Below are 15,641 nucleotides of genomic sequence, written 5' to 3' on the forward strand. Positions count from 1 at the left end.
AGGTCGGTCTCCTTTAACAATGTACGTCTGACGGTGTCACTACTGATTCCGCAGACCAGTCTGTCACGTATTAGCTCGTCTTCTAATGCACCAAAGTTACAGTTTTTTGCTTGATTTCTCAATGTACTCACGTATGCCTCGACCGTCTCGCCTGGCTTTTGATTCCTGCTGTTGAAATTGTGTCTCTCCATTATCACGTTTGTTTCAGGGTTGCATATTTCTTTGAATTTTCTTTTAAGACATTCGGGATCCTCCCTAGATTCCACTGGTCTTAACACCTCGTTCCCTTCACCGTAGATTGCGGGTGCATACGTGAATGTCCGCTCCCTCTCTATAGCCTCGGGTTCCGCGAGATTAAGGAGTATGTAGGCTCTGGTCCTGGCTGGTTTGTCGCTATGAGCAGCAGCAATGAAGATGTCATATTCGCGTTCAAACCTACGCCAGTGCACTGCTACGTTCCCATCAAAGATAAGGGGGTCCGGGCATCTGAAGCCGTCCGCCATGGTAGCTTGTTATTGCTAAGTAGTTGGGTAGCCTACCGTCGTGATGTCTTGGATCCAAAGCAAGTCTTTGATAACGATGTGTGTTCATATCAGATATCCCACTTCTGACACCATGTAGTTTGTCTCTATTCTTGTGAGTCACGAATAGATGAAGAGTTGAAACAAAGTGGTTGTTTATTAATAAATCTGATGACTCGAATCCAACACGTTGCTTCAGCTACCGCCGGTACAATACAACGAGAGCTCGCGAGCTAATCTCGCGATACATTAATCTGAACAGTCCAATAACGAAACAGCACTGCTGTCTACAGTTACTATGGCAACTTGCACATTAAAAGAGGGCTCCAAAAAGTCATCTCTCATCCCGTTATCCAGTCAGAGAGCCAGTGTCATAAATGAGAGAGGGCGGGGCGGGGGAACGCTGATCAAGCGCTGGAAAGGCAGACGAATGCTTTCATGTGGAAAATTACACAATAACACAGGGTTCCGAATTTATCCGTGGTGCGGCGGGCAACGACGAAGGTGAGGCGGCCGGCCACAGTGAAATGAATGTAACGGTCATGCCACGGTAGAGCCAGTGAGCCTCAGCATAGCCAATTTACATCACTTAGAAGGATTTTACAATTAGGATACAGTTAGGAACTGTTAGGATAATTTTTTTCATCTGGCCTGTGGCTGGATGCTTTCAGATCAGAGAATTAAGAGGAAAACTCTTCTTTAAAAAAAATGGGATATATTATTAATACATTTCCATATAATATATATATATGAATATATATATAATTAGATATAAATGCTATACAGGTTATACTTATATAGCCCGATGAGTTTACATCAATATAATAAAGAACAACACTGAAATACAATCTGTCAGATTTGAATTTTTTTAATCATATGGCTTTCCACTGACTGGAAATAATCATGGTAATACTGAGAAATTTGTTGCAAACTGGAAGGCATGTTAATATTCACTGCATGAATAGATGTTATCATGCACAAATGTGCACATTATGACATTACAACTGTAGATTCCCGGGCATTATTGTGAGCTAATTTTAGGGTCATAGAAAGGCAAGTGGAGGAATGATAGACAGTTTGAAAAAGAGAGGAGATCACTACAAGCCCGTCAGACGGACTCCAGTGACATAGATAAGGAAATCATTTCCAGGCTACATGGAGAGATGGACTCAGCAAAAGAGAGGCGAGAGAGATCCAAATTATAAAAAACAGCCTACTTGTTATAGAAATTCTGTAAATAGATATGAATAACTTAAAAAAGTGGAGTTAAAAGAAGCCAGACTAGGGGCAGAGAGAGGGGAAAGACACGCAGCACAGGGCCGCTCGGTGCAGGAGTTGAACCGGGGCCAGCTGCAGCGAGGACTGTAGCCACTGTACATGGGGCGGCTGCTTAACCCACTATGCCACCGACCGCCCCGGAAATGTTCTATTTTGGTGGGAATGTGATAAATATGAACATGAAATTGTTTTTTTTTGTTAATTTTTCAGTCCTGTTCAGTTTTAAACTGATTCTTTAGTTCCTTCTACAGCATCTGGATGATATTTTGTTCTGCACTTGAGATGGGTTGCTCTAAAATAATAATATCGTTCTGTTTATTGTGGCAACAGCTTTGCCTGAATGTGCTGCCAAAGGCATTTTTTTCAGCAGATTGCTGTCTCTTTTTTCCAGGTTTACTTTGTAAAGCTTCGTTGAGTTTTCATCTGCCTATCTTGTTAAAATGGGACTCTTCTTGGTCCCAGAAGATCACGCTTGAATATTTACAATGAGATGTTGGAATAAGAGTTGCTCAGATTTAACCAGAATGGCATGATAAAGCAGTTGGTACCAAGTTGACAATATGAAACTGAAATGACAATTGAAAAGAGCACCAAAGAAAAACATCATGGAATTTTGCAGAAAAATCATTTGGCAATGGACAGCGGTGGAGCTTTCAAGACAATGATCCACGCCATATGGACAAAGTGGTCAAGAAGTGGTAAACAGAGAGCAGTGTCAACATTTTAGAATGGTCCAGAAGAGCCAAGACCTGAATAGCATCAAAAATAAATGAAAGGAACTGAAGAGCAGAGTGATGGCAAGAAGCCTTTCGACCACAAAGACCCTGTCGCAATGAATATATGCAAAACTTTAGGCAATTATAAAAAACATATGATTGCTCTGATGGCAAAATGATTATTGAGGAAGTCTGGAATAATTTTGAACATGGTTTTTTTTTGGCAGGAATTTGAAAACGAACAAATTGAAAAAAGTTTTTAGAATTTAAAACAAACATCCCAAACACAATGTCTGACTAAAGTTTGACATGGGCTCACATAATTTCCAGCCAAACAAGGTTTTGTCTGATAGTCAGATAGAAAATAAGCACAAATTTCAAACAAATGTGATACTGTTGCTTAAGGTTATGTGCCATATTATCTTGCCTGAAACAGGGAAACTGAACGGCCAAGGATTCTGGCTGGCCCTCCTCTCTGACCATCACCTTATCAAGGAACCAGCCACAGCCTCCACCGCGGCCATCATGACCTACTCGCACTCTGCGCACTTGACCCACCGTGACAGACTCTATGAGAAACTCATCATGCTGAGGGAAGACGGAGAGAAAACTATGTAAAAAATTTGTCAATACTCAAACAATATCCATACATTTTTACATTTATACACATTCCTTTTTGGATAATAATTCACTCACATTTCCTTTTTCAAATTTGTTGACATTGTTTTTGCTCATAAACATGAGACGCTCCCCTGTGTCGCCCAAGTCTCCGATTATATTGAGGAAGACGCTGGCATCGGTGCCACTGCCACTGACATTGCCAGTGCAGATTGTGACACGATACTTTATCACTGAAGAAAGAAAAAAAAAAGAAACCACATTCAGTAGCAACATTCACTCAGGACTTACATGGTGTCCTGATGATTATAAAAGTACTGTTACAGTGACTGTTCTAGTTTGCATTCTAGCAAATGTCTTGTTTCTTACACGGTAGCGGCTCGTCAAGGAGTGCTCCTGTGGCTGGAAGCTCTCTGACAATCTCATTGTCATCTTCATTGATGTCCAGCCAACGGCCACATTCAAAAGAATACTTGTCCATTGTCAGCATCTTGAGCAAAGTGACCTGCAGAAAGTCACAGCTTCATGTGATATCACACATGCGTTCATCTGCACCTCTGATTCAGGATCTTCTTTTCAAACAAATAAAGACTGCAATCATGCCATTGAACTATTAGAACCTGCAGCTAGTCCAACAGCTCTGCAAAGTTTGCTAACGTATGTAAGCTAACATCCTCCGATGATGAGTTATTTTGTTTGCCATGTTTATATCTTAGTTTAACAAAATAACATGCAAAAAACTTGCAAAATCACAGTGGAGGCTGGTATGAAAGTTATTAGTTATGCTAGCATTTTAACAGCAAATCAAAGTTTATGTGAAAAATTGAATACTATCTTTTTCATTTTTACTGATAATGACAACTGCTAATGCAGAGAATCCCCAAAGTCACATCAAAGATATGTGTGAGGAAAATCCTGTTGTCGTCATATTCCAGTCCGACACTAAATGGCACACTGGTCCATCAGCATTGCTATCCACAGTGAAAGAAACATTTGAACCATTTTTTTAAGTGCATGATTAAACACTTAACAAGTGTCTATCATGTCGTTTGAAAGATACAGTGAAGAATAGTATCAACAGCTTACACTGACAGCTGCAGACATACAGAGCAGAATCTCACCTTTGCTAAATGCCAGCCAGCAAATGGATGCCTCTTCTCATGCCAGATCCGCACTTTCCGAAGTTTTCCTATGTCTGGCATTTCAATCTACAGTGACCCAAAAAAATCGAAAACATCAATAGATGCATGAAAAATGATCAAATGTGAGAAATACCCAACAGAAGAAGGTGTCGTGCAATCAGTCAGCAGCTGGACCAAAACTTACCATGAATTTATCAATCTGGGCCTGTTCAAAACTGTCTGAGTTGTTCTCCAGTTTGATCTCATCAGACTTGCCTTTTTCTCCATAGATCTGCAGAAACACTTGGGCATCTGTGCCTGCCCCCTTCACATCTGAGGTCCAAATCCAAAGGGACCATGGGTACTCTGGAGTGGAAAAAAAGAAGGTGCATAGTGGCATATGATGTTTCTTGGACTATTTTTCTATCTACAATTTGCTGTTATTTAGGTAAAGGACTGACTTGAACAAAAAACTAAACTCACTTTTCTGTTTTTTCTGCCTGAGAGAGACCATCTCATACAGCTCCCTCTCAATCAGTCCATCTCCCTCGTCCTCATCTAGCCACATTCCACATGGAAATGTTTGCTCAATGCCAGTGAACGGACAGTATATTACCACCTAGAAGAGAAATGTCTAAATGGTGAACGAAGGACGTTTTTAGAATCACTCCGTTTCCAATAAGAAATGAGCAGTACCTTTTCGCAGTACCATCCAGCACCTACGGCACCATTGTCGTGCCCAATGGTGACTCTGCTCAGAGGGCTGATAAGTTCACAAATATCCACATTGAAAATGTCAATGAGACCACGCTCAAAAGCGCCGCCCTCAAGGAAAACTTTGCCGCTGTTTTTTAAGCCCTTGGAGCCGTGCATGACGATGTGGATTTTAGAGTTGGTCCCTGCACCTCTTATATCTCCAGTCATCACTTGCACGTTGTATACAATTCCTAAATAGATGCAGAAAAATACATAAAATATTACTAATCTAAAAGAAAGATGTTTGCAAATGACCAATATACACCAAGACAAGCATACAACAATTTTTTTTCACTCCTCAGTTACTTCCGTTCAATAAGACAATGCCATTTTACTTGGATTTAGTCAATAATATGAATGGTTAGAGTTAGAAATCAAAATTATTTGGTTTAGAGAAAGAAAATAATGTGGTCAGGACAAAAATACATTCTTTTTACATGGAGTTATTTTCTCTCCAGTATCATAAAAATATATCTGTGGACGCGAGTCAACAGATTTTTGTGACATGACAAAATGGTTTCAAAATTGAAAGTATTCAGGGGTGTGAAATTCTAAAGACTTCTGTACAATTTCTTAGCATTGTTTGCCTTCTCAATGCCTGTCAGCTGCTTCCATGGGAAACAAAAGCCTGAAACTTGAAAAGTAGCAACACACATAGAAAAATTAATTTTAGATTACATTTCAAATTTCAGCTCAGTTTCATATACTGAGGTGATAGCTTGTGTTTTCTCACCCATTGGCTGCATGGATCCTACCAACACGTCTCTCTGTATTTTGCCATCAGCTTCATCCATGGCAAACCATTGATTAACTGGGAACTCATATACTTCTTTATTCCCCATGTCATCAATCACCACCTACAGGGAAATAAGTATCATGTACTATCATATGAGCACCCATCTCTAAAGGCTGTGTACAGTATGCCTGCATGTGCTGGCTGTACATGCCTTATCTAGAAACCATCCAGCTGATGAGCCCCTATTGTTATGGCCAATGGTGATTTTCTTCAGACTCCCCAAGTTTGGAGCCTCTATTGTAAACTTATCTTCGGACCCACGTTCAAAGTTGTCCTTGTCGCTATCCAGTCTTCTCTCTCCTTTCATAATAAACAAACCAATTCTGAATGAGAATCACATTAAAACAGTAAAAATAGCCGCAGTCATTAACAGCGAATGTGGTAAATTATGTTGCATGTAAATATTATGTTGGGGTTTTTGATCAATAACAATTTAATCACCAACTATTTTGGTATTTAGCTGACTGTTAAAAAATTTAGGTAACAATATCAAATATTTACAAGTCAAAGATTAATAATTGTGAAGCTCTAGTATTTCCTCCGTTTATATCTTTGTATATTTAATCTGAACATGTGATAAGCATTTATCTAAAATTTCTTCATTGTACAAAGTCGTAAAATTATAATGAATAATGAGGAAAAAAAACTTTACCACACTACCTGTGTCACCATTTACTCCAAAGATATTCAGAAATACATCAGCGTCAGTTCCACTTCCCTTCATGTCAGCAGTGAATACACTCACAAGATATTTATTCACTGCAAGACATGGAATGTGATACATTCAGTTATCAATTAAATTATTTACTTTATAAATAAAACCAGAGAAGCTAAAAGTGTTATTGTTATTTTTGATAAGATGGATTTTATTCTCATTCTGAAGTTTCCTTGCAAACTGACTCTAGGATTGGTTTCCAAGTTAAAAATTCATTACACGCGTGTCTATTTGTGAAAAAGCTTTATTGCTCCAACCACTCCCTCACACCACAATGACTGCACAATGCCCTGCTTAATTGACTGTAGGTGCTAAGACATGATATCACATTGCAACAAAGGTTACTGGCACTGGTTTTACCTGAGAATTACACTCTGACGGAATTTAGTTACAACCTGAAATAGTAGGATGCAGACAGCAGACTATCAAGCACAGTGGTATGCAACTGGTCAGACACACAGCTTTGCCATGGTCACTTTTATTCTAAACAAAGTTTATATCTATATGTGATGGACATATTTCAAAATATATTATTCTACTTAGATTAACTCATTGAGTTGTCAAGGTGCATTTTACAGGGGCTTTTTGAAATCTTAAGAGTAGAGTCTACAACCTTTAATCCCTGTGGTTTATCTGAAATCTGGTGCATGTATTTTAAAGTTTAATCAGTTATTATGATGTTTTAGCTGTTGTGAACCTTTGTGCCTGCTTTGTGTTGGGCCTTTGTCCCAGAGTGACCTACATTTTGGGACGTCCATGGGATTCAAGCTGCCCAGCAGGTCTCTCACAAACAGGTTGTCCGCCTCCTCCCGACTCAGCCAGTTGTTGCAAGCAAAATATAAGCGCAGATGGGGTCGGTTCATCTCGGTCACCACCACCCTGTCCAAGAACCAGCTGGCGCTCATCCCTGTGTTGTCATGCTCGATCCTAGTGAAATCAACAGAGGTGGTTTCACCCAGTAGGTAATCTTAAATGAGATAAGCCTTTGTTTGTTAATACTGAACAAAAATTACTTTTGTCTTTAAGCATTGTAGTTCACGTGTCACAAATGATCAGCTTCGAGGTTTATAGGGCTGATTAGGTTAACAGGAGGGAAAAATCTGTGTATGCCTTGTCTGATTTTTATAATACATACAATATATGGCATTTCAAAAAATGTTCTGAGGCACTGTAAAAATGTAGAGTTTTTACAGTTAATTAATTTAAGATACATCCACAAGCCTTATCTAATCTTAGAATACTAGCTTAGTGTGTAAAAGTATGTGCCATGATTACTCTTATAACTGTAGAGCCTCTAATTTCTAGCCATGGTGCAGCATCTCTATGTTTAGAAATCTCTGACCGTTAAATCTTTGATTATTTCATTGTTCATGTTTTCTGCCTGTGATGCAACTCTGCCTCTCTCCTGTCGAGTTAGACACTAACCCACAACAACAGATGGAGCTTAACCTTCTGTCACTGCATGAAATCGCTAGAAGGCCAGCTGTGCAAGCTGGGGAAAAAGTGAGAAGTCTTCCTGTTGGATGGGCTCTGTAAGATGCGGTTAACTTGTGTGCATATTTAACTATGAAGCATGAACGACGTTGTTGTGGGTCACCTGTAATTTTACATTCTGTGTATTTGATCCATTAATGGAAACAATAAAATGGATTGGCGAGTACAGTGTTAAATCATACAGTACCTCATCTTTTTTAGAGGCCCCACGTTGTATGTTTTGATACGGAAAACATCAGTCTTGTTCTTCTCAAATGCAGTCCGGCTTCTGTAATTTGAAACATGTGGAGAAATATTAGAATTTGTGAGAACGATGCATTGAGTATTTTCCTGTATTCAATCAAGAGAGATTAGTCCAGACGGATAAAGGAGTTGAACTCTGAAACTGTAAATGGCATTCCCTGACTGATCTGGCTTAGGATACACTTGTGGTCTCATGGCAGTGCTATAATCTGAAACCTTCCTGAGGCTTTGCCACTTCAATGCCCACTCCTCCACCTCCTCATCTTTTTCCTATTTGTATACTGTACTTCTACCCCTCACAGAGATGGACTGGACATGGAAGCACATCAGACCCCCTGTACCGAACACCGTGAATGAGATACCTTCTTTTCCGTTTCCAGAGAGTGCATGCCTTTGTGTCTGACCCACATCTCCATCTGTTCTCTTCTGTTTGCAATGTTCAAGCTTCAGATAGTGCCATGGATTGCATAATTATGGCACAAAGTGTCACATACTGCAATAAACTGCCAAATACTGTCCAACACACATGTATTCATGCCCTCATTCTCTATGTTAATTCACCTGAAAGAAATGATGAAGAGATCATTATTTTGTAAAAGCCAAACTCACCGCAAACATTGGAATTCAAGTGATTTGAATGTGTTACAATTACACTGAATTTCCAAAGATTTGCATTTTTATCCTGCTGCGATTTTTCAATCGGGCACTTATGCTTTTAAATGTTAAAACCCTTCCATACCTGTATCATGTGAAGTTTCAAACAGTCGTGACACAATACAGGAAGGACCTAATGTATATTGGAGTAAGGCGAAACTCCTTCCTATGCAATATGCTTATTTTATGACAAAGAGTCATTCACATCTGCATATGGTATTTCATCAGCTGAGCAACATGACAGTCACACAGCATGGAGATACTGAATACAAGGCATGTTGATGCTAACCAAAGTAGATGAATGAGACCACCACAAGGTGTGGATGACATGGTCCAGAGTGACTGACAATAAGTTGGTATATCCTATGTGCTTCACAGGTAACCCTATATGACAATCAATGTGTGCAGAGATAAAGGGAGCCTGCTGCTGATAAGATACCCTGAGAGTCATTTGATCATCTGCATAAATGACATCGTGGTCTTCTTTCATTTCTTTCAAAATGGAAAAGAAGACCGGCCATGTCAAATAGTTCCTCCTTACTCCAGATATTCTGAGTCCGAAACCTCATAAACCTGTATGAAAGAGAGATTCCAGTTTCACAAGCACACTCTTGTAGATAAAAAGGCTCAGTCATGGGCCCTGCTGTCATCAGGTTAACGTTGAAAAGGAATTCTCTCTCATACAGCTTCACATTCAAAATACAACACAACACAACACAAGAACAGAATCATAGCCATCCTTTTGTATGTTTATTAGAAAATACCTCTTTGCTGTGCTGAAGAATAAGAGAAGAATAGACAAGATGAAAAAAAATTATTGAGTATTGAATAGTGCTAAACTGGCAACACTTGTTGGTCATATACACAGAAAATCAGCTCACTACACATAATAAAATAAACTCAAACTAATCAGAGCTCATTGAGACTTGATCTGGATTTAAAAAAACAACACATTTATCAAAAAAATTCAATAACAACAACATAAACTTTTAAACTCACTTGCTTGCCAGGTGAACCTTGGGTGAGATGCCAAAGTCTCCAAAAAGGGTAACAAAGATATTAGCATCAGTCCCAGCTCCCTTTACATCACCCGTGACAGTGACCACTTCATACACTGAAAGAAAAAGAGTAGAATGGATCCTAACAGAAGAAGAGATGGAAACTGGTGTATTATTGCAATAAACCACAATTCCAAATCGTGAAGCAAAATCATGGTGACTAACGGGCGGATTTCATGAACAATAATGAACAATAGCCACATCCTGAGACAGTGTTAAAAAATCTATGAAAATTAGCAAGCATTATGTTTCCCTCCATGCATGGCTGCCAGGGAATTCAATGCTGCAAAACTGCAGCCAATCCATGTCTGGCATGATACACCAGCCAAGCCTCTCTCACATTTCACACCGTGTCATCGTCTGACAGTTACACCATTTTGTAACATTTGATCCAGTTTGTGTCTTTAAAGGTATCTGGATGTTGATGAATTGTTACTAAAATGTTGTACAGAAATCCAAAGGATGCAGATGATGAACCCTAAAGTAATCCATGAGAGCATCATGAGTTTTACATTTGCAGTTAGTGTATCATCATGCAAAAAAAGAACATTTTGATTTTGCTTATACCTCGGCTTATGACTAATAGCTTACAAAACATGACATTCCTATATAGCTGAGTTGTAATTTGTGTTTCACCAAATTTAAAAATCATTAAAACAGCCTCTGTTGCAGCAACAACATTAAATCTTTAAAGGGAGAACAGTCAGAACTAGCTGTAAACTTGCCCTATATAATTCTAACTCTATAGTCCAGCTGCATTGCTGCACCTGTAAAGGTCAACTCCTCAGTCGTGCTATTATGTAATGGTGAAACATATGAGGACTTAAAGGTATGTATAGGACTTTGTGTCAAAACTCTTCAAAACAAAGACTAACAAAACTAAGACCCACTCAATATAGTTGATTTTTAAGAGCTTGAAGACATTTCTTGTAGAATAACCACTGAGATCTAAAGGGGTCACGTCATCAGAATGAATATAAAGAGAGCATTAAAGGGGAACTCCGGGGCATTTGAAGCGCGTTTCCATTGCTAGAGGCTGTCAAATACCGATAGTAGGACACAGAGAGGTGCAAATCTGCGCTCCCTGTGTGGAGATCGCGCTGTTCGCACAGCGTGTCATGCGAGGCTAATACGTGGTGGCTAAGGGGCAACTGCTAACCCTTCCACGTAAAACAACAACTTGCACTCAGCAGAAACGTCACACCACTTTATAAACCATCCGACAATAAAGTCACAAGCCTTACCATCAAAACCATATGCATGGTTCTCACATTACTGGCATGGGGACGTTACAAAACAACTTTATAAACAGCATGTAACTCACCGGCTGGTTGTAGGCTCGCGCATGTGAAAGCCCAAAAGAGTCGATGGACGATAATCCCATATACAAAACAATTATCTTCTCTAGAAAAACTGCGTTCAAGTATTTAAAACATTACAATAATAAATGCCCAGTAATATTGTTGTAATGTTTTAAATACTTGAACGCAGTTTTTCTAGAGAAAATAATTGTTTTGTATATGGGATTATCGTCCATCGACTCTTTTGGGCTTTCACATGCGCGAGCCTACAACCAGCCGGTGAGTTACATGCTGTTTATAAAGTTGTTTTGTTACGTCCCCATGCCAGTAATGTGAGAACCATGCATATGGTTTTGATGGTAAGGCTTGTGACTTTATTGTCGGATGGTTTATAAAGTGGTGTGACGTTTCTGCAGTGTGCAAGTTGTTGTTTTACGTGGAAGGGTTAGCAGTTGCCCCTTAGCCACCACGTACTAGCCTCGCATGACATGCTGTGCGAACAGCGCGATCTCCACACAGGGAGCGCAGATTTGCACCTCTCTGTGTCCTACTATCAGTATTTGACAACCTCTAGCAATGGAAACGCGCTTCAAATGCCCCGGAGTTCCCCTTTAAGTAGCTTGGGATCGAGGATAAGCTCAAAAGGCCAAATGGCCAAAGGATAACCTATAGAGGAGGAAAGGAGACTTGGTAAAGAGCTGTATAACTGAATTCAATCCAACAGAGACATGGATGCTATGACATTTTGGCCACAAAAAAAAAAAAAAAACATTCTAATGTTTGGTCTGAAGATCACTTGGAGCTGACTTTACTTTTTTCACATTCAGTGAATGGGAATCTATGAATATTCTAGTTGGCCCCTCCCACATCTCACCAGCAGCTGACAATGGTTGTCCCTGTTTATGCTGACTCTGTTTCTAAGGAATTTTGTTGATACGCTTTGTAACGCATTACAAAAAAAAAGCCTTATAGACATGTTGAAAGGATAAAGCTTTGATTCCAGCAGTGTTGGAAGGAAATTTCCTCGTTCAAAAAACATTTGACTTTGAGTGGTGCATTGCGTGCAGCAACAGCGACAAACCCAGTTTTCTATACCAGAATTTGCAACCTGATTCTGATACAGTTTAGGCAATGCAGGCTCTTGCTATGCTCTCAGTTTAACTTCTTTGGTATATTTTGTTAAACCTTTGTTAAAGACAGCTTCAGTGTTACATTTGTTAAGCTTTGATAGCAAAAACAGAACTTGAATGCAACATACTCTTTGTGAACCTAAAAATACAATTTAAACAAGGAATGATTTGTTTACTTTTGCATCTTTGTATGAAATAAATGTATTTTTGTATTGTGTACAAGCAAGGAACCGAATCAGCTCTTATGCATTTTGTTGTTTGATGCGAAGTAAAACCTTTTGGTTTTGGTACCCAATCCTCACTAACCTCAGCAATTTTGAAATACACTCTTGACTTTAGGAACTGCATGTAGTGAAACAGAATTATAAGACTTATAAGAATTCTAAAAAAAAAAAAAGACTATACCTTTAAAAAAGGTGTTCAACACTGTTGGAGTGTCTCTGCTGTGCTTTAAGAATGCTCTTTCTGGCTCCCGGCCCTACCTGTCGCCCCATCCAACAGTGCTCCCAGTCCCTCAGACCGGGACGGCACCCAGCACCTGTCTACCCCTGGGCCTCTGTTCGGCTCCATTCATGTGGAACATAACTGAGCTTTCACTCAGAACAATCACAGAGGGAATCCCCAGGTTGCTTACAGTCAGAGCTGAGGGGAGCTGGTGGAAACCTTTATTTCGAACAGATGGTAAGTCCCACCAAACGTTCTGTTTTCATGTTGTTAATATTTATTTACTTTAAATGAGCATGTCAGGCCTCTCTATGCGTACGCCAGTGTTTTGTCCTTACCTTTCTTTTTGTAGTACTCATCTTCATATCCATCAGAGGAGTCTGTGTGGTAGTTAAGCAGCTCATTCTGGTAGACCGCAGCATAGTCCATCTGTTTATTTTTGGATTTTTTTCCCTTTTTCTTTTTATCTTCATCACTGTCTCCAGATCCCTTCTTTGCCTTCTTCTTTTTCTTTTTCTTTGAGTCCTCCTCCTCTTCCTGCTCCTCAATTAAAGGCTCCTCATCATCATCATCATCGTGAGACTTTTTCTTCTTCTTGCCTTCTTTAGACTTTTTATCCTTGGACCCCATCTCTTCTCCCTCTGGGTTCTCTGCGGATGACTTCTTCTTCTTCTTCGGCTTTTTCTTTTCTTCCTTGACTCTCTCGGTCAAGTCCTCTTTGAGCCTCTCAGATTTCTCTTTTTTGGGTTTGGTTCTCGTCTCATTATTGTTCTGCTCCCCCTCACAGTCTGTACTCGTAATCACAGCATCAGCTTCAGCATCACCTTCTGGTTTCTTTTTCCTCTTTTTCTCTTTAACCTTATCACCCTCCTTTCCATTCCTCTCTCTTTCTGAGAGCTCCTGAATCTCAGAGCGCTTTGCGCTCTTGTGCTTCTTCCGACTCTTCTCTCCTTTTGTGGTGTCCCCATGGGTCGATCCCTTGCTCTTCTCCGTTAACTTTGGCTCAGTTTCCTCCACCTCATCATCAACCTCTTCGGTTTCCTCTGAAGCTGTGGATTTTTTCTGTTTTGACGGCATCTTTTATTTATCCACTTCCCTGGCCTTTAGTTTCGTAAGTGCTGCCTTGAGTTTCTAATAGTGTAAGACAATTCATTTGACCCTTGGCTGCAGGGAGGTTCTGGGATCATGGGGTTCAGAACAGCCCGGGTAAGCAAAGCTGCAGATAGACTGACTGAGGACACGCTGAGGGGATGACTGCCTAGTGAGCTCCTACCTGGGAAGCATATGAACATACAACCAACAAAAACTACTCATGAAAAATTACTGTCACCTCTAAAGTCACGTGAACCACAGGAGAAAGCCCTGTGAAAAAGGAGCCTTGCACAGAGAACGTATCCTCTCTGCCATGACACTCTCCATTATTCATAGTGTCAGGATCGCTTTACGGGCCGGGGGCGTCTCGCTTTTACATGCAGTCACACACATGCAGACAGATAGACAGAACATGCACGCAAAAATAGAAAAACAAACACATTCACTCTCATTTATACCGGCTTTTCTTTGTTTGGGCATAGTGTGCGACTGGGAGACTAAATCTGAGTCAAAGAAAGCCACAGCTGCCATTAAAGTGTCTCTATGGCAGCAAAGTGTCTCTCTCTGTCTCTGAATATTTATAAAGTAATTTTGCATGAACGCAGTGTGTAAAAATAGTCCATCTCCATCAAACATGAAAAAACCTCTGAAACTCACAAACAATATGCCAGGGGTCTTCAACGTTTTTCAGGCCAGGGACCCCCAAACTTATGGAGAGTTGGAGCAGGGACCCCCCTACTATTTATATGGCATACAATTGTGTTTTATATTTAATGGGGCCTAGTGCCGTGCATAAACATAGCTACTCTGTTATTGTACATTCAATACTAAGCTATTCAAATAATACACAGGTTAATATATTCATGTTTTTATTTTAAACATGTGCAAGGTACAGGGTGGCCGTGCCACTGCCTTTTATAAACAAACATCTTGCATACAAGACTGAGCTATTCAAATAATCCACAGATTTTAACTTTAAACATGCATGTAGATGGGACAATGAATCCTCAAACCATCTGTGGATGGCACACGTTTGCACACAATTTGTGAGAAAAAACTGTTTGAAAAAAATTAATTATTATTATTTATTTTTTTTTTTTTTTAAATCGTCTAATCAACCAAAGATTTTGCGACCCCCCTGCAGTACCTCCATGGACCCCCTGGGGGTCGCGGACCCCCTGTTGAAGACCTCTGGTCTAATCAACCAAAGATTTCGCGACCCCCCTGCAGTACCTCCACGGACCCCCTGGGGGTCGCGGACCCCCTGTTGAAGACCTCTGCAATGTGCGATCATTTAATACAAGAATCTTTCAAAAGTGCATAACTCCAACTTGTTTAAATGCATTTAACAGATTAAACAGACAAAATACATTCAAACTTGTTTCTTTGAATTACCAAATCAAATAATTAATCAGTATGAATCAGACATTATTATATTACTTGAACATCAGAATTCATGATTTCAGAACCTGAATGTAACAATGTTCAACATGCAGAATAATATTGTGAATGTCTTCTACCTTATGATCAGAAAGTGATTATTTACATTTTTTAGTATTTGATTAAGATAGATTTTACTGTGTTTCTGTATACTTGAGGAGTTGTGGTGATAAATGATATTAAGCTGAAACAAAAATTTAAATATGTCTGTGTTGCGTTTTGATGAATTGTGAACCTCATTTTACTAAGGAAAAATCATATAAA

The 15,641-nt window shown here is 39.7% G+C and overlaps 1 protein-coding gene across 1 annotated transcript in view; it reads right to left on the reverse strand.

Moving 5' to 3' along the window:
- loxhd1a (lipoxygenase homology PLAT domains 1a) overlaps window positions 1-13,922 on the reverse strand; it is a 36,022-nt gene extending 22,100 nt beyond the window's left edge. Inside the window, exons 1-14 of the mRNA XM_075456063.1 lie at window positions 13,184-13,922; window positions 9,912-10,026; window positions 8,203-8,283; window positions 7,264-7,448; window positions 6,467-6,565; window positions 5,958-6,106; window positions 5,744-5,867; window positions 4,951-5,201; window positions 4,738-4,873; window positions 4,460-4,620; window positions 4,255-4,341; window positions 3,503-3,638; window positions 3,212-3,366; window positions 2,943-3,103 (exon numbers count right to left, since the gene is read on the reverse strand). Coding sequence (XP_075312178.1) covers window positions 2,943-3,103; window positions 3,212-3,366; window positions 3,503-3,638; window positions 4,255-4,341; window positions 4,460-4,620; window positions 4,738-4,873; window positions 4,951-5,201; window positions 5,744-5,867; window positions 5,958-6,106; window positions 6,467-6,565; window positions 7,264-7,448; window positions 8,203-8,283; window positions 9,912-10,026; window positions 13,184-13,922 — 2,579 coding nt within the window. The remainder of the gene's footprint in view (window positions 1-2,942; window positions 3,104-3,211; window positions 3,367-3,502; window positions 3,639-4,254; window positions 4,342-4,459; window positions 4,621-4,737; window positions 4,874-4,950; window positions 5,202-5,743; window positions 5,868-5,957; window positions 6,107-6,466; window positions 6,566-7,263; window positions 7,449-8,202; window positions 8,284-9,911; window positions 10,027-13,183) is intronic.
- Between the last annotated feature and the right edge of the window lie 1,719 nt (window positions 13,923-15,641).

This window comes from Odontesthes bonariensis, chromosome 22, assembly GCF_027942865.1.
Source record: "Odontesthes bonariensis isolate fOdoBon6 chromosome 22, fOdoBon6.hap1, whole genome shotgun sequence".
NCBI classification, from domain to species: Eukaryota; Metazoa; Chordata; class Actinopteri; order Atheriniformes; family Atherinopsidae; genus Odontesthes; species Odontesthes bonariensis.